The sequence below is a fragment of the Nelumbo lutea genome, chromosome 1 (genome assembly GCF_056320005.1).
Source record: "Nelumbo lutea isolate HS-2025 chromosome 1, American lotus-T2T, whole genome shotgun sequence".
Taxonomy (NCBI): domain Eukaryota; kingdom Viridiplantae; phylum Streptophyta; class Magnoliopsida; order Proteales; family Nelumbonaceae; genus Nelumbo; species Nelumbo lutea.
The window spans coordinates 162,773,844-162,795,386 of NC_142684.1; the positions used below are offsets into that span (position 1 = coordinate 162,773,844).

General features: G+C 37.3%; 2 protein-coding genes across 3 annotated transcripts; both read left to right on the forward strand.

Annotated features, from left to right (window-relative positions):
- Window positions 1-1,935: 1,935 nt before the first annotated feature.
- On the forward strand, window positions 1,936-8,517 carry CRY2 (cryptochrome 2). Its single transcript, XM_088960202.1, has 5 exons — window positions 1,936-2,943; window positions 5,125-5,346; window positions 5,664-6,370; window positions 6,750-7,404; window positions 8,270-8,517. The coding sequence occupies exons 1-4, from the start codon at window positions 2,631-2,633 to the stop codon at window positions 7,392-7,394; spliced, it is 1,887 nt and encodes a 628-aa protein (XP_088816328.1). The 5' UTR covers window positions 1,936-2,630; the 3' UTR covers window positions 7,395-7,404; window positions 8,270-8,517.
- An 8,020-nt stretch (window positions 8,518-16,537) lies between these two features.
- LOC148878824 (phosphoenolpyruvate carboxylase kinase 1-like) lies at window positions 16,538-18,471 on the forward strand. 2 transcript variants are annotated; one of them, XM_088960205.1, is made up of 2 exons: window positions 16,538-17,437; window positions 18,055-18,471. In XM_088960205.1, the coding sequence occupies exons 1-2, from the start codon at window positions 16,660-16,662 to the stop codon at window positions 18,108-18,110; spliced, it is 834 nt and encodes a 277-aa protein (XP_088816331.1). In that variant the 5' UTR covers window positions 16,538-16,659; the 3' UTR covers window positions 18,111-18,471. The 2 variants fall into 2 exon arrangements, with proteins under 2 accessions (XP_088816331.1, XP_088816330.1); XM_088960204.1 differs by having other exon boundaries at window positions 16,627-17,437; window positions 17,994-18,471.
- The last annotated feature ends 3,072 nt before the right edge of the window (window positions 18,472-21,543 follow it).

Consider the following 21,543-nt stretch of genomic DNA (forward strand, 5'->3'; position numbering starts at 1 on the left):
GTCCCATAGGTAGCCTAAACCCGGCCCAACTATATTCACATATGTATATATATGTTAATTTTGCACATTTGTATACATATTTATCAATTTAGATACATATTTTGCATACATATATACATAAATATATGTATACATATTTGCATACATGCATATATATGTATAATTTTAGAGTGGGTTCATTGACCAACCCGAGCTCTGCCCAAGCCCAAACCCAATCCAATTTCATCAAATTACAGTGCAGGTTGGGCTCAGGTTGGAAAAATCGGGTTTGACCTCGAGTTTGGCCCTTAAGCCCAAATTTTAGGGCTAGGCCCGATTGACTATAAACCCAGCCCAACTTGCACCCATATATTTTAGAAACGAAAACCTCAAAAGGGACAAATCTCTTAAAGTACCCCTAAGTTTTAAGAAATTGACTTACTCTCCTTATTATTTAAAATTGCCTTATAATACCCCCAAGTTTTTTGACAACTGATTAAATCTTTTCCTACCATTAGCATCCATTAATGGAAAATTGGAAAACGACTATTTTATCTATCGTTCTTTAATTTTTCAAAATGAAACATTTGAATTAACTTGCTCTTAATGAAAATGTAGACACAAAAATTCCCACACCACACCCCAGTCATCTCTTCTAGTTTTACCATTAGCAATGCTGAATGATAAACATCAAATGGCATTTAAAACAAAAAAAGTGCAGAGGCAAAATCGACTATAAAAAGATAATATTGGGATTTAAAATTTTCTATGCATCACATGAACTGATTGTGATGGAACATACAAAAGGATACTAATTAGCCAATTGTTAAAAAATGTTGAGGGAAATTTAAAGACAATTTTTAAGTCTCCTAACACTTTCTCTTCTTATAAATCCTCTTATATGTTTTTTTTTTTTACAAGGACCCTCTTGTATGTGTTGCTTTAAAGCTCCTTGAGCCCAAAGTATAAATAAAAAGTAGGGAAATTCCCAATTTCTATCCTGTACTTTGGGTCTAGTGTCATTTTGGCCTCTGTAACTTTAAAATGTGACAATTCAGTATCCTAACTTTCAAAGCGTGTCAATCCAATACCTACCGTTAATTAGTTGCTAATCAGCCATTAAGTAGCACTTGAAAAAGACACAAATGCCCTCAGAGTGTCATCTAGTTTTCTTTATAAACCATCTAAACAATGACAAAAAGTTAACAGTCCCAAATCCTTACCTCTTATATTCAAGAAAGTTGGAGTAACCGGAATGCCCATTGAGACATGACCCTGACTTTCTTGAATAGAAAAGGTAAGGATTTGGGGCTTTTAATTTTTTGTCAATGCTTAGATGATTTATAAAGAAAATTAGATAACACTTAAAGGGCATTTGTGTCTTTTTCAAATGCCACTTAACAATTGATTAACAGCTAGTTAACGGTAGATACTGAATTGACACGTTTTAAAAGTTTGGGTACTAAATTATCGCATTTTAAAAATTGGGGAACCAAGACCCAAATTACATGGTACTAATTAGAAAATTTCCCTAAAAAGTAAATTAATAATAACAATGAGCTAATACCCATTTAGTTAACTATTTTTTTCTAATAATATTGAATGTTTTATGAATAATGGTATGGAGTTGGTGATTATATACTGTGATTCTAAAAGTTTTTACAATTTCTTCGTCAGTTCACCCTAATTTTCTGACTGATGCTTGTAGTTGAACTTTATTCAGTGCAGTTCAATGAATTAAGTGGTCTTTTGGCGTTAAATAGAAACATAATAAGCAACTCTTCAATTAGATCGGACATGATTTGACCAATGAGAAGGTCCTAACATTGTAGGCAAATATTAGAACAATTATAAGGCATAATGGTAACTGATAACTAATCAACAGGTATCAATTGCTATTCATGATCAAAATTCACAGGGGTTATGAATTATAGACCACCGGTATCATACTTTTTCGGCATCATAGAAATTGGCCAGGTCCCAGAGGAGGGTTCATGTACGTCTATCTCCCGTACCCACTTGCAGTGCTACATGAAATCTGATCCTCTCTTCTTTCCTTCTCACTTGAGGGACCTTCCGCTCGGAACAACTAATCTGAAACTCTTAAAGACCCTCTGGATTTTACTTCATTTTCTTTTAATTGATAATGGCTTTGTTTACTGATGGATTCCTGTTCATGGTATCTGTGAATCCAAGGAAAAGAATTTTCTTTTCTATTTTCAATTTCTAGTATTAATATCTTTCTGATCAATGGTCTGGAGATGGGAGATTGGTTGCTCAGATTATGCAGATAAGAGAGTTCTTATCTTCTTATGGGGCCATTTTTGGATTGCTGTTAGAGCTTCTGCAGTTTCAGTAAGATGGTATGCTTAAAATTTCTTTAAAAGGTGCCTTGACAAACGAGTCAAATTTGTGGGATTATTGCTTCAAATTTCATCATCTTGCAGGGTTAAGTTTGGGGCCTTACGTATCTATTTCCTCAAAAGCTTTTTTTTTTTCGGGTTTTGATTTGGCTCTCCTATGTGGCTTCCTGAAACTGATTTTAGCTTCATTAGTGGTTGAGGTTTTCCTTCTTCGGAGTCTTGGATTCAAGAGAAGAGATTCAGAAAGATTCTAGGAAACTTTACGTGGATCTATGATTTGAATTTGTGATGGGTAGCAAGTCTAAGACAATTGTTTGGTTTAGGAGGGATCTCAGAATTGAAGATAACCCAGCATTAGCTACGGCTGCTAGAGAAGGGTCCGTTCTGCCTGTTTTTATCTGGTGCCCTAGAGAAGAAGGCCAGTTCTACCCCGGCCGAGTTTCAAGGTGGTGGTTGAAGCAGTCTCTTGCCCATCTGGATCAGTCCCTGAAATCTCTTGGGGCTCCACTTGTGCTGGTCAAAGCTGAGAGCACTCTTGCTGCTCTTTTGCGGTGTATCGAGGCTGTTGGGGCGACCAAAGTAGTTTATAACCATCTCTATGGTATGCTCTGATTTCATACTTAGGTGCGTAACTATTTTGATCAGTACATGGTCTTTGATTGTCTGGACATGAGATGAGCACGACACCCCTCACCAATGTCTTACTTGCATTGTCGAATTCTTTTCTTGATCAATATATAACAGAAACTAATGGTGTAGACTGCGTTCTTTACAACATTTTGCAATTATTGAGTCCAAAAGGAATGCTTTTGTGGATATTTTCTGCATCTTTTCCATTCTGTTGATTGAATATGGATTACTATCTTATATGAAGCATATGTGGGATTACTTATTTTGAAATTTGATTAATATCTTTCCCTTTTCTGTTAATTGAATTCCTCGTTAACATGAACTACGGAATCCAGAAGGGGCAACTCTCAAAATAGGAGTAGATATAGAAAGTCAAAATTCTAATGGCCTAAAATGGCAATCTTCGCGAGAAGCAACGTACATCAACAAGGAGGAATTCTTGTAAACAACGGTTTATGCAATCCTTGTAAGCTTCGCCCCACAGGCACTGAGACCCATGAAAATACACAGTACAAGACATAATAGACAAGGTTATACATGTATTTATGGGTCCCACCACTTTATAATATGCAGGATGTAAAGAACAGAAATTAGCGAGCAGAGCTCCGTGCGTACAAAGGTTGCCTCTGAACTTCCTTTTTTCTAACAAGTCAGGCAGGCTGAGTTCTCCTTTGGTAGCCCATGGAAAATATGTAGACCTTGACCCCCAGTAAAGGATGTGATCTAGAATGTTGCTGAGCCTTCTTAATCTTTTGATGGTAAAAAGTTTCATCAAAACAAAAAATGATAACAAGCTATTGGGATGAGGTTTAGCGCACCCAAGTGCCACAAAATGATAACAAGCTATTGGTAAAAAGTTTCATCTGATCTTAGTCTTACTCCTTAAGGTTTTCTTGGAGGCTAGGCCTAAGGAAGACACCCTGAATCTCAACCTTGAGGCTCACGTCTAATGCATTTATACTACAGTTTAAGGTGCCTTATGCCAAGAACAAGTTTTTTATAATATTAATTGCAGTATGAAATGCATGAATGAGTTAAATACCGACTCTTAGATTTGCAGGCATGTTTTTTTTTTTCAATTTGTAATTTTGTATACTTATTTAGGATTTTCAACACTCCTTTTGAGGTTTTGGTTTGCAATAAGAGCTTTCTAGATGTCTAGAAGGAGTTTAGGAAGATCTTATCACTTTTTTTCCCCTTATTTATATAATGCGTAACTCATTTACATATTCTTTTTATATAAAATCGTAGTCCTTTCTGCATGGTTTATAGTAGACATTTTAGTCCATGCTTTTTTTTCTTTAAATAATGGGATTTCATGAGACTTAATCCTCACATATTGAAGCTTAATCCTAATACATTAGAAGATTTCTGTGCCCTGTGTCATGCTTCTGCATTTTAAAGCATTGACTTATAGAAGGGGAGCCAAGGACCAGAACAAATAGTAGAAGATGGAGTAATATTCAGATCCTTAAGAAGATATTAACATTTAAGGCTGTCGGATGAAGAAAATAATGCTTGGTTTCCTTTATTGTTCTGTGTGCGCAATAGGCTGGGAGTTGCTGTGTACAAATATTTAAGAAGGCTCTGTCTGTTGAGAAAAGTATCATTGAAATGCATATACATGTGGTATCTGACTTATTATTATTATTGTTATTGTTGTTGTTGTGATAATGTTGATGATGCATTTTCTAGAGTTTAATCTACTCCACATGAAGTGTTGATATCTTCCTGGGATAGCGGAACGTTTTGATATCTGGAACTGTGTTCTAATTAGGAGCATTCAGATGCTACATTAATTAGAACAGGTGCTTCCCTTCTGGTATCTTCATTTGGTTCTCAAGCAGAAATTTCTTAATGTTGAAGTCTTGAAAAATTGAGTACAATAGTAAATATTTTGTACTTGACCATTGGATTAATAATCTTATTTTTAGTTAAATTTGGATTAGTCTCTTGGTATAAGAAATGTCCAACCGGCTTTTCTAGCAATTTGGCCTCTTACTGTAATTTACATCTGAAAGTGATCCTTATTAACTGCTTTACTTGCACCAGTAAGAAAGCAAATTAACAGGTGGCTTCCTGTCCAGATCTCTTAAGCCAGCTTGTGATACTTTTTTGTTTTATTTCTAACCATAAACTTCCCACTTCCCAGATCCTGTTTCCCTTTCCCGGGATAATAGCGTCAAACAGAATCTGGTAGACTTAGGAATTTCTGTGCAAAGCTTTAATGGAGATTTGTTGTATGAACCATGGGAGGTGCACGATGATAAGGGGCATGCTTTTACAACCTTCAATGCATTCTGGAATAGGTGCTTGCTTGGACCAACTGAACCTGCTTTGCTTCTTCCTCCATGGAAGTTGGTGCCATCTGCAGGTTTGTTCCAGTCTTTTAGCCATATCTACTATTTAGGTTCTTTTGGGAAAATTTATTTTGGTGTCGATTTCAGATACAATGAGACATGAAAAAACAGGCAATAAAAACACTAATAAAGTATGTAATATCAATTAAGGATGTAGATTTTCTTTTGGTTGTGACTTATCTTATAATGCCAATTTATTATAATAACATGATCATAGGGCCTATCCCATTCTATATACTAGAATAATAATGAAAAATACAAATAAACAAAAGGAGTAAAACTACAAGAAGTATGGTTTGCTTAAGCTTTTTTACATGTTTTACTGTGACAGGGAAAGTTGAAAGCAATTCACTTGAAGAGCTGGCTCTTGAAGATGAATCTGAAAAATCTAGCAATGCCTTGCTGGGACGAGCATGGTCTCCAGGCTGGAGCAATGCAAATAAAGCTCTAATTGATTTTGTTGATCATCATCTACTTAACTACTCAAAAAACAGGACCAAGGTGGAGGGAGATTCCACATCACTTTTGTCACCATATCTACATTTTGGGGAACTAAGTGTGAGAAAAGTCTACCAGTGTGTACGGATGAAAGAAATACTGTGGGCGAAAGAAGGGAACTCTATTGGAGAAAAGAGTGTAAAGATTTTTCTCAGGGCCATTGGCCTCAGAGAATACTCACGGTACATTTGTTTCAACTTTCCATTTACACATGAGAGGTCATTGCTGGGAAACTTGAGATATTTTCCTTGGCGTGATGACCAGGGTGACTTTAAGGCTTGGAGACAGGGTCGAACTGGTTATCCATTGGTGGATGCTGGAATGAGAGAGCTTTGGGCGACAGGATGGATACACAACAAGATTAGAGTGATTGTTGCTAGTTTCTTTGTTAAGTTCCTGCTGCTGCCATGGAGATGGGGGATGAAGTACTTCTGGGACACATTATTGGATGCTGACCTGGAAAGTGACATCCTAGGTTGGCAGTATATCTCAGGCAGCTTACCTGATGGCCATGAGCTTGACCGTCTAGACAGTCCAGAGGTATGTTGCTTCTCCTATTTTATAAGGCCTTGGCTGGGGCAATTTCAATGCAGATTAATGCAACAAAGAGTCTTTGACACTTGAACCCCACAACCTTTAGACTTAAAATATGGATTTTGAAACTTCATTAGAAGAATTATGTATTTCTCTTTCAAGAATATTCTAAATAAATTTATATACAAGTATAACTTGCATAGCAGAAAACTGTTATTATGGTCTGTTATCATGATCATGATCATAATCATCATTATTATTATTATTGTTGTTGTTGTTTGGAACACTTACAATTAGATGTCTATAGTCTATAGCAGTGAAAATAATCTCTTATAAGTTCCGCTTTTCTTGCACTTTAATTTTCTTTCATCTCTTTCAATACTAGGTTCAAGGCTTCAAATTTGATCCAGATGGTGAATATGTGAGGCATTGGCTTCCTGAGCTGGCAAGAATGCCGACTGAATGGATACATCATCCTTGGAATGCTCCAGCATCAGTTCTCAAAGCTGCAGGGATGGAGTTGGGTTTGAACTATCCGAAGCCTATAATCCCAATAGATTTGGCAAGACAGCGTTTGATGGATGCTTTATCCGCGATGCGGGAATCAGAAGCAGTTGCAAGGACTGCAAATTCTGATGGAACAATAGAAGTTGTTGTTGACAACTCTGATGCTATTGAAAATTTGGCAATTCCAAGGGTTGTAATCAAGGAAAAATCTCCATACAGTATCAGTTCTTCTCATGATCAGAAGGTTCCTTCATTTCATACATTCAACAAGGATTCTAACGAGCGGAAGAGGACAAAATACTGGGAAGATGAAAGACCAGTTCAGCAGCATTTACAGTATGACAACCATGGAGCTGAGACCTTGATAAGAGATGAAGACGACTTTTGCTCCACAGCTGAATCTTCTTTAGCTAAGAAACGACGCACCAGTGCAATTCAATTCTCTGCTCCGCAATCATGTTCCTCTTTGTATGGACCACCTGATCCAACAGGCGGTGAGAAAAACTTGACAGATCAGGGATGAAGCATGGATGGTTAGTTGTACTCAGTAGTTATGTACTTAATTTAACAAAAATTTTTGTAATCATATTAATGGTGCTATTAATTCTACACCTCTACCCCTATTCAACCTATGAACCCATGATACTGGCCTCTAAAGTGGTCCTCTTGACTGAGTACCTTAGAAATTTTAGTCATCAACTTAGAGTGGATGACTGTCATGAGTGGAATACGCACTGACAAGCAAGTCTAAATCTGATGTGTGGTTCATAGGAAAAGGAAAAAGAAGCAAAATTAGAGAAAAGAGGGTTGTTGCTGAGGAGTTGATCCTTATCAACTAGTACAGCTAAATTGGTCTGGCTTGCCTAACCGAATGGGCATTTTCATCCTGGACTCTTCAGTTAAGACCCATGGATCTGCTATATTTTCTGACTTGTTTGACTTATATTTGGTCTTTGCTTGCTGCTGTAAATGGATCAACCAAAGTAGCTTGCTAGATACCCAACTTTGGCTCCAATTTGTTGTGGAACAATTTACATGGATGTGTTAAAATGGGTTCTTGTTTTATCTTTGAATATTGTTTTCACTTTTCAGTTGTAGGCCATTTAGATTGCTTGGATACACATTATGCACAAGTGATAGCTTATTTTGGGATACCATTTTGAATTATTGAATATTGAATTGCTTGGACAAAATAGACTGTTATTTTCTTTTCTTTTTCCTTTTATTTCCCTTGATTCTCTAAAAACTAATTGCATCTTCAGGTTGTTTTTTATCAAGCATTTGGTTGGTTGGAAATTCATTTACTTGGATCAGGAGTCTTACCCTCTTTATAGATTAATAAAAACATTGCTAGGTCATTTAGAAGACATACTAAGTTATAATTCTTGTTTTCTGCAGGAGGCATAGGAGGTTGTTGACTGAACTAATCTGAAATGCACCAGAAACAGAAAGTATTGATCTTTGAGGAAAAGAATTAGTGGGTGAATGTATGTATAATATACATTTAAGTGCTTGATAAAAACTTTATGTTCCTTTAGCTTGTAAGGTATAAACAAGTTTCTCACGCTGATGAAAATATGTACTAAGGAGAGCACACGGTCAATGTGCTTACAAAGTGATAGCATTTAATTATCTGTAATCATCAATCCATGATCAAAGAGAGTTCATTAATAATTTAATAAGAAAAAGAGAGAAGAGAGATCTCTCCAACTCAAGTCAAGGGGCCGAAGTTAAAAAGATACACGGCTTAAAAGCTTATATAAACAAATAAATTGCAGGAGTTCAAAGTAGTCCTGCTTGTGGAACCCAGGGTCCAGGGCCTAGAGACCCAAGGCGAGGTTCTCTTCCAACCATTCTTTCACCTTGCAAGAAAGTCAGCGGGGTCATCAGATGATCTGGTTCTGTAGGTTAGCACTTAGCAGTTGGTAGTCCCCTCAACAATAAAATCAGACAAGAGCCAGCTTAAGATCATAGAAGTTATGTGGTGCCAAATTTGCAGGTGTTTCATTCTCGGGATTTCTATGGGTTCTGCCATATAGATTGCTTGGTCCAATGATCAGCATGATCAGACAATCTCGGACCGTATTATTTTCTGTATTAATTTGACAATGAAAAGGAATATCTATTAGATGGGCCTAGTGTGGCACGGACTATTGTAATTCGTACAACTGTCCCAGATGGACATATGCATTGGATTCCATCAGTCAAAAATTGTTGGTCTTAAGACTCTCAACCATTCTGCTAACTAATTTCTTGTCAATCTTTTGTACATGATCTATATCTATGAGACATGCACTTGGTACTACAAAGTATATGGTTTCTTTGGCATCATACCTGGCGCTGCATTAACTCTTGTAAATTAATGATAGAACTAATGTGACTTCTTCGTATTGCTTTCTATTTTCTTCTTACATTTTCTTTTTCATTTGTGAACATATGAAATACATTTGGAATTCCAAGTTGTTCCATAGAGCAGTAGCAGATATAAGCATCCACATTTAATAAGGTAATTAAGCTCTTTCTAGTATCACTTTTATGAGAATACCTTCTTTTTAAGAATTAAGACACCATCTTTTTTGTCTGTAAGATGGTTTCAATTTGCTCACTCAGACTTCCAGTCTTCCATATCCATGCAGCACTGCTTGCATTCAAGAAACTTTTCTCTCTTGAGTTTTGCAGAGTTAGGAAGTTATTTTCATCAATTATTGGGAATATTCAATTTCAAGGGTGCTTCATATTCTATTGAAAAGCTAGTAAGTTATCTCAAGTTCCTTCACCTTGTGACACTCTCTTGCAAATCAAAGAAGTTTTTTCTTTTTTCTTTTGACATAAATTTGGTGGATAACAAAAGAATACCTTGATGGAGCTGAAGATTAAGAAGGTGCATAATTAGTGACTTTTAAGATGAGAAAAAGGTGTGGGGTTGTGAATACTGAAGCTCCTGTTGAAAGAACCTTGCGTGAGATTAAGGTTCATAGTATTGGAGTGAAAAGAGTATTGGATAGGCACTTGTAAGAGATTTATTGGGCTGTATTTTAGAATCTAGATACACATGGATACAGTGGAAATTTTGAGATATTCATGAATATACTAGGGAGATACAAATTCCAAAAATTACATCAACAAAACTAATGCACCGTAGTTGGTTGAAATTCTGATCCTCCAGAATATGATTCTTGTCCATAAACCCCTCTGTATTTCCTATACTTTTTACTTACTATTGGTGATGTGGTGGCAACAAGTCAAGAAAGGACTTTGTATTCAAGTGGCCACTTTTTCTTCTTTTGCTTTTCGCACCATTGAGTTGCATTTTAACCTAATTCCATGTATTAGTCCCCGCCTGCTGAAGCCGGAAAGCATACCTGCAGTTTGAATAGCGAAAGGGAAAAGATACCAGGGCTCAAACTCAATTGTAACCTGTGACATTCAGAAGAACCAAATGTAACGTGACTTCACCAGACATGCCACTTGATTTGTGTCTTTTGGGTTTTCTGGATAGTGGTTGAATACTAAACCGGATAACTATTTCAAGGTTTTAAAAACTGGACCGGATATGGAACCGTTCTGGGACTGAATACTGGGTTGAACGGTCAGACCATCCGGTTCAAACAGACAGCCCATTCAGAATACTTAAGAAAATTAAAAATTAAAAAATTAAAAATAATGAATAAAATAAAAAAAAGTCAAAACTGTTATCTGGGTTGATGGGTCGATGATTTAACCACCAAGATAAATGGATTGTTGACGAAATCAATGGTTTTGGCCAAAAAAAAAATGGTTTTAGAGTGAAACAGAACCAACTACCTAACCAGCTCCTGGGTCAACAACCCGACCATTTGGTCTGATCCAATTTTCAAAACCATAATTACAACCAAACAAGGTCCCTCTATCAGATGAATTTGCATCTGCATCCCACAGACGACACCACAGCATATTTTCTGAAATACAGAGCTACATAAAAAAAAATCTAGCTTTTCTCCCTTATCTATTAATCTTTTGAGACCTATAAAAACAAAAAAAAAAAAAACAAACTAATGGAATACGCAGTGCAAAGTATAAAACGACAAATTATTGATCACCTAAGCTTTGTCGAACTTTACTGGGGCTATTGCAAATGTTGCATAAAGAGAGCTTTCATGAGACTGAGCATTAAGTTGTAGCTCAGCCCAGACTAATAACATATATTGAATCAGCCCAACAAAGAAGCTGAATGGTCCAAGTAATTGACATATCTCTCTATTCAGTAGGCATACTGGGTGAAACTTGTAGAACGGGTTTTAAAAGCCCAAGCCCAAGTCCTCAAGAAAATTGTTTTACGCGTCTGTGTGTGAAAAAGTCTTGACTTCAAAGAGTCCAAGCCCAAGTCTCCAAGAAAATTCTTTTACGTGTGTCTGTGTGAACATGCTTGACTTCAAAGTTAGATGGGCCCAAGGGATTGAAGCCAGCCAGTCCACTGCAGTTATACATGCAAATTTTCTTATTTCCACCCACAAGTTGTCAAGCCAAACAATGAAAAAGAAGGAAAAAAAAAAAAAAGATTTATGGAAGGCAACGTCGACCGACTTCATAAAAATAAATCGATCTGTTGTTGCCAAGTTCCAACTGGGTTCTTGCTTTTGATTATTTTTCTTCTTGTCTTTTTATCTGTTGTTTAAGCAACTGTGTAGTTATCGAAATAAACTATAGGTTCATATGCCACCACCCACTAAACTAACTAAGTAAACAAAACAAATAAAAATCTGATAAATGGTGGAAGGTTGTCTAAAGTACCAAAAGACTGCAATTAATATATCTATATATTATTTGAAATGTAAAATTCAAAGATATGCTGCACCTTTCTGGATGTGACTTCCCAAAGTTAAGTATATAAAATAAATTTCGAATCTTATGGAAATTAGAAATTTAATATTTAGTGGGCAGAGAGATGTATAAAAGCTTCGACTTTAATTATTAAAAAAGAAAAAATAGCAGCAGTACTATAAACTGAATCATCTTTACCTGATTTCCCTTTTATAACACTATAAAAGGTGACATACATGAAGACTATCGTTGAATACATAACTGCCCAATGTTTTGAAAGTTCAGATTTGCGATCAATGTTTAGTAAAACCAACCCGGGCATTGACTCAGAAATTTGGCTGGGTCCTGGGTGATCAGCTGTCCGGCCGATGAGTGGTTCACCCTTTCAACCCTGGGTGAGCGGTAGATGATATACGCAAGCTAGGAAAAGTGGTTCAACTATATATGGATTTACAAAATATAAATATCTATTAGTTAATAAATAATAATAACCAGGTAAATAGAGAAATGGAAAGAATAATCCATGAGGGGCATTGGCAAATGGCATGGGATGATCCTTCGTGGCAATTGTCGTGTAGTTTGGTATCATTGCCATTACCAATATTTTTCTTTTGTCATTAATTTCTTGCTCAAATCTCAAAAAGTTCAGATTCATCTATAATTAATATCATGCATCCATTTTTCTAATCAAAGGGACTATTTTATGACATGTGATAAGTCTCAAAATTTTGCATCGATAAACCCTAAACATTGCAGGTAGTAATGACAATGATACCAACAATACCCATGTTTGATGTTTCTACTTTACACATAAAGATCTAATTAGGCATTTCAGATATTTTTGTTTCTATTTTTAACTTTTAGGTAGAAAATATATTCTTTATTTAATTGTTTATATAATCGTTTTGGTTGCTCAGGTCTTTGTCACAAATTAATTTGGTCAATCATGGGGTCTGGCGTCATTGTATAAATACATAACACAATAGAATTAATTTAGCTTGGCTTGCACGTTAGTGTGTGTGTGTTATAGTGGTGGGACAAAAATTAAAACAATAGAATGGTTTATATATATATATATATAGTGAGGTAGAATTGTAAGCGTTTTTGCTTTTATTCTGAAAGTTTATTGATCAATATTTGTCGGTTTGTGTTTGCTCACAGCCTCGTCACTGGTTATGCGGCATGGCGCCATTGCAAACAACTAACATAGTAAGGCGACACAAGTAATTTGGTAGGTATCTTATTAATTAATAGTATGGGCCAATAGAATTTAGGTTTGTCGACGCAGCAGAGTCGCACTTCAAAATAAACAATTGAGAAGAGTCATGCATTCGAGATCGTGATACCACCAATTATTGTATACACGAATGGTTTGCACAAATTGCTTCAAATTCCATCCATGTCTCAATGACAACCCCCCCAAGCACTAGAGGGGACTCCTTTATTGAGCTAATTATTTATTCATATATAAACAGCCAGATGTCGTTCTGCTGACTAAAACCACTCAAATTAGAATAAAATGAGCTTAGTTTTACAAATTTCATATTACTGGTGGGACTTGTAGGGCCTGGGTTGTGTTCAAATAATCAAATTTGCTTTGTCACAGTTCCATACACAATATGATCAGTCTAGCCAGAGGGAAATTAATTAAGTAGCGTACTAGTCTTTTTAATTTGTTTACAACACTAATTAATATATGCTACTTTTTTACGCCTGCAGAAAATAATTACAAGTGCAAACAAGTTGATGGAAGTGTTTAGGTTATTTTAAGATGGATATAATATTCATCGAAAACTTGTTTGTTTTACTAAATAGAGTATATTTATTTCGTTCACTAATCTATTTATCTTCATAAGCTAGAGTCTTAAATGGGATGTAGCATGCTTTTGGGCTGTCAGCTACTCCATAAATGGAGAGAAGGAAATTCATGATATTGCCACAGAAGTATGTTTTATAATATGGCATGTAGAACATTTTATTTGAATGCAGCAAAACCAAATAAAGCATATAGATTCTAGGTGTTTCAAATCGAAAATACAGTCAGATAGTTTTACCAATTGAACGAGATCAAGGAGATTTGATGAATTTGTATATCGAAATCTGCAACCAGGAGAAATGATAGAGGTCCAAGGAATTGTTCTTTGGATAGGTACTTTGGCGCTTAAGTAGGATCGAGAAGGATGTGGTTGGGTCGGGCAAGTTGAAAAAGTGTTGGTCCAAGGTAAAGAGGTATTCAAAGAGTGTTGTTCCAAAAGAGGTCCCTTACCTCGAGCAGGGAATACTTACTTATAATTGGGCGTCTATGTTCTAGATGGATAAGTCTTCCGGGATTGTCGAGATGAGGGCATTTATTGAGGTCTTTGAGAGATTTTCTCTTCTCCGGCAGAGTCTGCTTCCTTGTCCATGCAGCACATTTCAACATGGTCGGTTTCTTCCATTACATGTGGCATCAATGTGGCCTGAAAAAGGGGTGGCCAAAAGCATTGCCACATGACATTCTTGACTAGCTCAATCATCACCCAAATACATACCCACACCCATATATAACTATATTATTTAATTAGGAAAAAAAGGTTCTCTGGTTGGCTACTTATTTCTGTCTCTTCTTTTTCTTATTTCTGAATGTTTTTTAACTATGGGGAGTCTAGTGGAATATTTTGTTATTAGTAAAAAAAATACATTTTTTTAAAAAGACTAAAACACCCCGCATCTGCATTAGTTTATTATAATGCATGTATGTACCTAAATGACCACCCTACAACATGAACTTGGATCGTCTACTACGACTGGAGCATTGACTAGAACACTATTCATTTATTTTCCATTCACATATATACATACAGAATTGGTTATTGGTTATGTGGACAAAAACGCATTGAATTATGAACGTGTTTCGTTATATGTTTTTCTCGTCGACATCAATCCCCGCTGCCATTATTTATCTCACCCAGAATTATATCATGCGTGCATGGTGTTGACTATTAACAGCAGCCTAACACGAGTATGCAGCATGGCACACTTTTGTCATGATGAAAATAATATTAATGCAGATATAATTGGGCCAATTAAACTATTTCTCATGATCAGCTGCGTGAGTGTCTAATTAGACCTCAGAAACTCTCCATGCATCATGCATGCATCCTCCTGCACACCAGCTCCATATGCTGTGTGACCATGATACTGTCTCTTCAATTTTAACAAGCGATAGATATCTCTATATCTGATTCTTTTAATTTGTATAGGCAAAATAAAGGGGCCGGCCTGGGCCTGCCCCAACTCCCAAGTGAAAGTGAGACAAAGAATACCAAATACTAGTAACTAGCTAGGAGAAGTAGCAGTGATATCCACATGCATTGGTGATGGACCCCGATCAACTCAATCTCACCACGTGGCACAAACAGAAAGCCACTTTCAGGCACGCTCCGCTTTGTAGGCCGCGAAAACCAAAAAAACGACAGCCGCAGATGAAAGGTTAGTGTTTATCGATGACAACAAACAAATAAAAGTTGCTATATTGCCTATTGATATGCTAGTTAGGTAGTGCCTACTACCTAGCGGAGACTGGAGACAGGACTGGGGAGAGGAAAGCAAAAAAGTTGCTTTGTCCTCTAACCCAGTGCTGTGCTCTCCTCCTCTTTCCCAGTGCAACGATACAATCGAAGGAAGGGACACATACCATCTCATTCTAGTTTTGCCTTACCTCTGTCTCTCTCTCTCTCTTCTGTTACCCTTGTGACCACCGTCCTTCCTTTGTACCAACTTTTCTCACGTCCCAAACTTCTCTCTGAATTTATATATGCTTCATCTCACATCTCTCTTAATATTATTATATTCCATAATTCCACACTACTTTTCTCTCTTCTACCTTTTTTACTTTAAACAAATATGTCCTAAATAAAGTATTGGCTCTGATATTAGGATGATCATGACCGTTACTTACAGTTGTAACGACAGTTATTGTTTATTTTTTTGCTGCAAGACAATAGCCATAGCAAGAGGCAAAAACGAGCGAGAGACGTGAAAAAAGATGAATGACTATACTATAGTATTCACGAGGACGAGGAATGAGTGAACGTCATGTCCATCGTCTTCTACAGTTCTACGTTTGCTGTGATCACAATTTCACACGTACTCAACACTCAGGCACCTGGCACAGTGGCACCGCTTACTGCCTAATACTTGTCCAGTGTCACTCATTCCTCATTATTTTCACTTTTTATTGATTGATTAGATTGATTATTTTCACTGTGTCCCACACATGACACATGCATGAAACTTTATCTTTAGTCCTTAATCAGGGGCGTGGGGCCCCTCCCCCTTCCTTATCCAAAGGCAAACCAGATTAACGATCTCGATGTATTGGATAAATCTGGTGAACGTGGGGTGTTCCCCTCCCTTGAAGGGCATCAGTGCTTCACGATACTTTCTCTCTTTTTACATATAATATATATTCTTCTAACCGCAACTACTATCAATCTGTTATTAGATAATAAATACGTTTAATAGGGTAATAGCCACTTAATTTTTATTAATTTATTTATTTATTTCCTTCTTAATATTTACATTTAATTAATGAAAGGTGTAGGTTTTTCTATTCTTTATGGAATAGTTAATTGACGTTGAGATAGTAAACTAACAAACAATGGCAAAGCTTGCAATTAACACCAAGTTTCGGGGTAAAGTCCAACTTACTTTCTCTCATCTCATCATCTGTTCCCCTCGCATTCTTCTTCTGCAAACGCAAAAACTTCCTTTCCAAGAATAGGGCATTTAGGTAATTCAACGCAAAAACCAACCCTACTTTGGGAGGAATACTTGCAGTAATTGCCATATGGAGTAGTTGTAGCCGTTCGATGCGTTACGTGGATGACTCTTACCGGGCAGATCTATGCAGCGAATATTCGCCCGTGACATTCGAAAACATTTTTTCTTTATAAATACGGAGTTACGGTTCTTTGGATCCTTAAACTAGACCGAAAAATTAGGAGATGTGTGAGGGTCTGAAGAGGGATTACCAGGTCTGTGAAGAGGTCGGCCGGGGAAGATTCGGTACCGTCTATCGGTGCTTCTCGCCCGACTCCGGTGACTTCTTCGCCTGCAAAACCATTGACAAGCGCCTCCTGTCTGACTCCGTCGATCGAGAATGCTTGGAGAAAGAAGCCAAGATCATGCATCTTCTCAAGGGCAACCCTAACGTCGTCCAGCTCTTCAATGTTTACGAAGATGACAACTATCTTCACATGGTCATGGAGCTCTGCAACTCTTCTGATCTGTACGATCGTGTCTCTAAGCGGATTTTTTCCGAAGATGAAGCGGCTGCCGTTATGTTGCCGCTAATGGAAGCAATCGCTCATTGTCACAGGCGGGGTGTTGCTCACCGGGACATCAAGCCTGATAATGTGCTTTTTGATGATCGTAACAGACTGAAGCTCGCTGACTTTGGTTCGGCCGATTGCCTTCACGAGGAGAGATCTATGAGGGGGGTCGTTGGTACTCCGTACTATGTTGCTCCCGAGGTTCTTTCTGGGAGGGATTACAGTGAGAAGGTGGATGTTTGGAGCGCGGGGGTCATTATGTACATAATGTTGGCCGGAATCCCGCCTTTTTACGGTGATTCTGCGACGGAGATTTTTGACGCTGTTCTTCGTGCCAATCTTCGGTTTCCGACTCGGATCTTCCATTCCGTGTCCCCAGCAGCCAAGGATCTTCTTCGGAAGATGCTCTGTAAAGACGTTTCGAGGAGATTCTCTGCAGAGCAAGTACTGAGTAAGTTTTTTTTTCTTCCCTTCTCTCTGTATTTCTTTTACTCATCTCTGACAAAAGGATCCCTAACTTATCCTGTTTATCGGTGTTCAAAAGTCGCTCTTCAAGGTTTCATAGATTTTTCGGGGTAACCATTATTTTTTTCTTTTTTTTTTAAGTAAAAAGAGTAGCCATTGTTATCGCGCTTGGAATTCTAAGAACATATCTTATCCCTGACTAACTCTGTTTTCTAAGATTACAACCTTTGTTCTCGTATCTGATTTTTCTTCTTTTGTTACTTTTATAGTTTTATTTTCTGTGTGTGTGTGTGTGTGAGAGAGAGAGAGAGAGAGAGTCTCTTTGGTTAGTTTTTGCTGTCACTTGTTTTTTTTTATTAGGGTATTCTGTTTGAGTCTTGAGAGAGAGAGAGAGAGAGAGAGAGTCTCTTCGGTTAGTTTTTGCTGTCACTTGTTTTTTTATAAGGGTTTTCTGTTTGTTAGTTGGGTTCTATTTAAGGTGGTTTTGGTGGTTTAGGAGTGCGCGATGTTTTAGGGATTGGTAACAGTTGAAATCTTTGCAGAATCTGTAAACGAGATAGTGATAAAAGGTGTTTGGGCTTGCTCTTTTTTTGATGGATATAGGACATCCGTGGATTACAAGCGGAGGAGGTGAGAGATCCATGAACGACCTCACTTGAACGAAAAAAAAAGTAAAGAAAATGCTGCCACTAAAAAGCGTGAAGCGTATGATGTATAGGAGGAGGCCTACGACTACTGTACATATACGCTGGGTAGAGTTCAGGTATTTGGGTTCTTTGGAAGTTAATGAAGCCGGTTTTCCTTTTCCTAGTTGGGAGGAAGTTGCTTGCAACGATATCGCATATTGGGGACTACGCAACTACCCAAGCCAAGGGTCCAAGACTGAACATATGTTTCTTATTTTCTTTTCTTTCTTTTGCGTGTATGACTATGAGGAACAGAGTCAAGAGAATGTAGATATACCTTAAGTTGTTAAGAAATACTAGCCGTGCGGCATACGGCTACGAGAATCTTTTCTTACGAGGTCTCTCCTTCCTGTTCATGACGTCATGTTATTGTTTCGTATGCTTTCTCTTTCTTGCCTCTGGTTTGTCTGTTTGTCTCAACAGAAATCGGATTTGTTCCTCACACTCGGTCACAGAACGCGCCTCATTCATACCAAATCCAGATTCTATTAGAACACCGAACACTACTACTACTGGAGTTTGTGTCTAGTGTGCGGAGAGAATACAAAGTCAAGAAAATCGATAACAATGTGCAATAGGATGGATAGGACACCTATCACAAACTGAATGGAAAGTGCAGGGTGGGTGAGGAAGAAAAAGCAGCAGCCAGACGGAGTATGATCGAATGATCGATAGCTCTAGGGAAGGGTCCTTATATACGTGGGTCCCACGAAGAGTATATTCTCTAGACCGAGGGCGAGGGGAAATTTGATCATTTTAACTCTCTCTCATTCGCATGTACCGAAAAGAAAATGTCAATATTATCCTCGTCGAATAGAACAAGGATGGGGTAGCCACTTATCCTTTCCCGTAATTTAGCACGCGTCAAATTCAAAGCCCCTTTTATAATAATATACCCTGTAATAATAAGGGAAACGTTACGGCATTATAGGGAGAAAAACCGACGGATGGTCAAAAGGGAAGATAGGGGTGTGGCTTTATCAATTATCACGACTCACGACTCACTTGGTGCTCTTATACATAGGATTCTTTATTTATTGTATTGAAAATTGGAAGTTTTGATAAGTGCGTTCGGCGATATTTATACGTTTGGGGGACGGAGTACGGGAAAGTGTGGGGGACAGGAATCGCGGTTCTCGGTAAGCGCTGTGTGTGACATTCTTCAATGTCAAGACAAATTACTTGAGAACAAAGAAATCAGGCGAGCCCCTAAGGTCCGGAGTCCTCAGTCCACGCTTCAGACTCCCGAACTTTCTTCGAGTGGTCGTGGTCGTATAATATATTTGTGTGGCGAAGCCAGATTTTTACGTCATGAAGTTGAAGGTTTCTCATAAAACAAGCAAATTTGAAATCAAAGCCATTTTGGTTGTCTGCTGATATGGGCTTAGTGGAGATGTAATGATCCCTGAATAGGGCTCGGTTTTGACGATCAAAACTCTGCCTCATAATTCTTTCACTTGTACGGTGGCAAGGTCACTTTATTTTGGACTCTTTTAGATATTTAACTTACAAAGTTTAACCAGTGTTAAGGACTAGGTTGAGTTCATACGTTTACATTATAACTAATTTATAAGACAGAGTTGTTCACCTGGTAGTGGAGTAGGGGCAGCTCAAATGTCGAGGAGGGAAATGTTTTGGGTTAGTAATATCATTTTAGACTTTGATGTTTGTATTGCTGTATAATAAGTGTTAATTCAGTATTTGTTGTTAATTTAAATTTTATTTCTTGTTAATCAAACACAAATGCGTTTTAGATGTCATCTAATTTTCTTCCTTAACCATTTAAGAATTGACCAGAAATGTTTTACATTATCCAATAAATGTATGATCGATTAATGAAAAACAAGAGAAACACATGCCCAACACTTAACAGATATATAACAAAACAAATGAGTGAGTGGAACAAAAAGTGACTGAACTAGAAAAGGACATGAGATAAAACCGACTTTACCATTGCTTTGGTTCAATATTAATGAATAGTATTTTTGAAGGACAATTTTGATATTTTTAAAAATTTTAAACTGAATATATCATCACGTGACATGCATAATTGATAGATATTGAATTGGCACATTTTGAATGTTTGAATACTAAATTATCTTGTTTTGATGTTCGAAGACTAAAATGACGTTAAATAAATTGTATAAAACTTAAACATACGATACTTTATGAAAAATACATCCAAATTAATTCTACTGGGAAATTAATTTTAAAGCATATGCAAACACGTTTAAATTGGATCTGATAGCTAGGAACGAATCCATATTCGACCAGAGTATAAACAAAAATAAAATTCAGATATTTCATTAATCGTATCAAATTTGGACAAATAACTACGTTTTGCAGCTCCAGATTGACTGGGACCAAAGGCAGGTTGGTGGGGCTTGGTACCTCATATTCCCAGAGACGACGGGCATTAACCGCTCCTAAGCCCCCTGCAACCGCCACCACATGGAATGGGTAAGGTTTTTCCTTTTTCTTGTTTTTTTCTTTAGAATTTAAATGGAGCATTATCATATAGATAAAAGTTGGTTGCAGATTCCGTTATCCGAATTCATAGAAGATAAAATAAAGAAAAAAAAAAAAACTGCTGCCATAAGGCCTATATTTTGAGTTATCACTCAACGAAATAGAAGCGTTGCTTCCGCTCCCAAAGACTAACATCGCCGAATGAAAGATTGTTCCGTTTCCTGGGGTTCCGTAAGAGTGGGCTGTGGGCACGAAACAAAGCTGTCTGACGTGGCAAAGCCTGTCTCATGTCCCAAGGCGCTGACGTTGAATGACGCTGTTGAGCCCTTATATACGTTACACTTATCACAACGATCTGTGTTTGGGTTCTCTCTCTCTGCGTGGCCGTGGCGTGTAGGTTGGCCCATCCCATTGAATGAGGGGCGTAAGTTGTCGATACATGAACACTTGTCTCGTCTTCTTTCTTCAATCAAATAGGACGTATGCATCCGTAGCGATGGACTGGTTCAGGGGTTCATCCTAAACCGACTGATTCCTTCATTTTCTTTTTCCTGCCAGATGTTAGGTTTTTTTACCTACTCCACATTCCAAACGTCAACCTACCCAACACCCAATGGATACGCATGCAAAGAAAAACAAAAGGATGATGATTTGATGCATATCACCGAATGCTTGGGAGAGATTTATCGAAGGTTCATATACCAAAAACACATTGTAGAGACCGTTTGTTTGGCAAGTCTTTCTTAAATGATCTTACGAAAATTCTAATAGTTAAAAATAATGTGCGTTTTTTCATTAAAATCTTAACGGTTTGAACATCATTTAGTTAAGATGTATTCGTTTGTGTAAAGACGAGTTGAAAGAAAAAAGGTAAAAGATTTTATTTGGAGTTTTTCGAAATAGGCTTCTTGCATCTTTTAAAGATTGCGATTTTAAC

Coding starts and splice junctions, on each gene's coding strand:
- CRY2 (XM_088960202.1), top strand. CDS start 2,631: ATGGGTAGCAAGTCTAAGACAATTGTTTGGTTTAGGAGGGATCTCAGA. Junction 5,347..5,663: donor GAAGTTGGTGCCATCTGCAG/GTTTGTTCCAGT, acceptor TTACTGTGACAG/GGAAAGTTGAAAGCAATTCA. Junction 6,371..6,749: donor ACCGTCTAGACAGTCCAGAG/GTATGTTGCTTC, acceptor TTTCAATACTAG/GTTCAAGGCTTCAAATTTGA.
- LOC148878824 (XM_088960204.1), top strand. CDS start 16,660: ATGTGTGAGGGTCTGAAGAGGGATTACCAGGTCTGTGAAGAGGTCGGC. Junction 17,438..17,993: donor CTCTGCAGAGCAAGTACTGA/GTAAGTTTTTTT, acceptor AAATCTTTGCAG/AATCTGTAAACGAGATAGTG.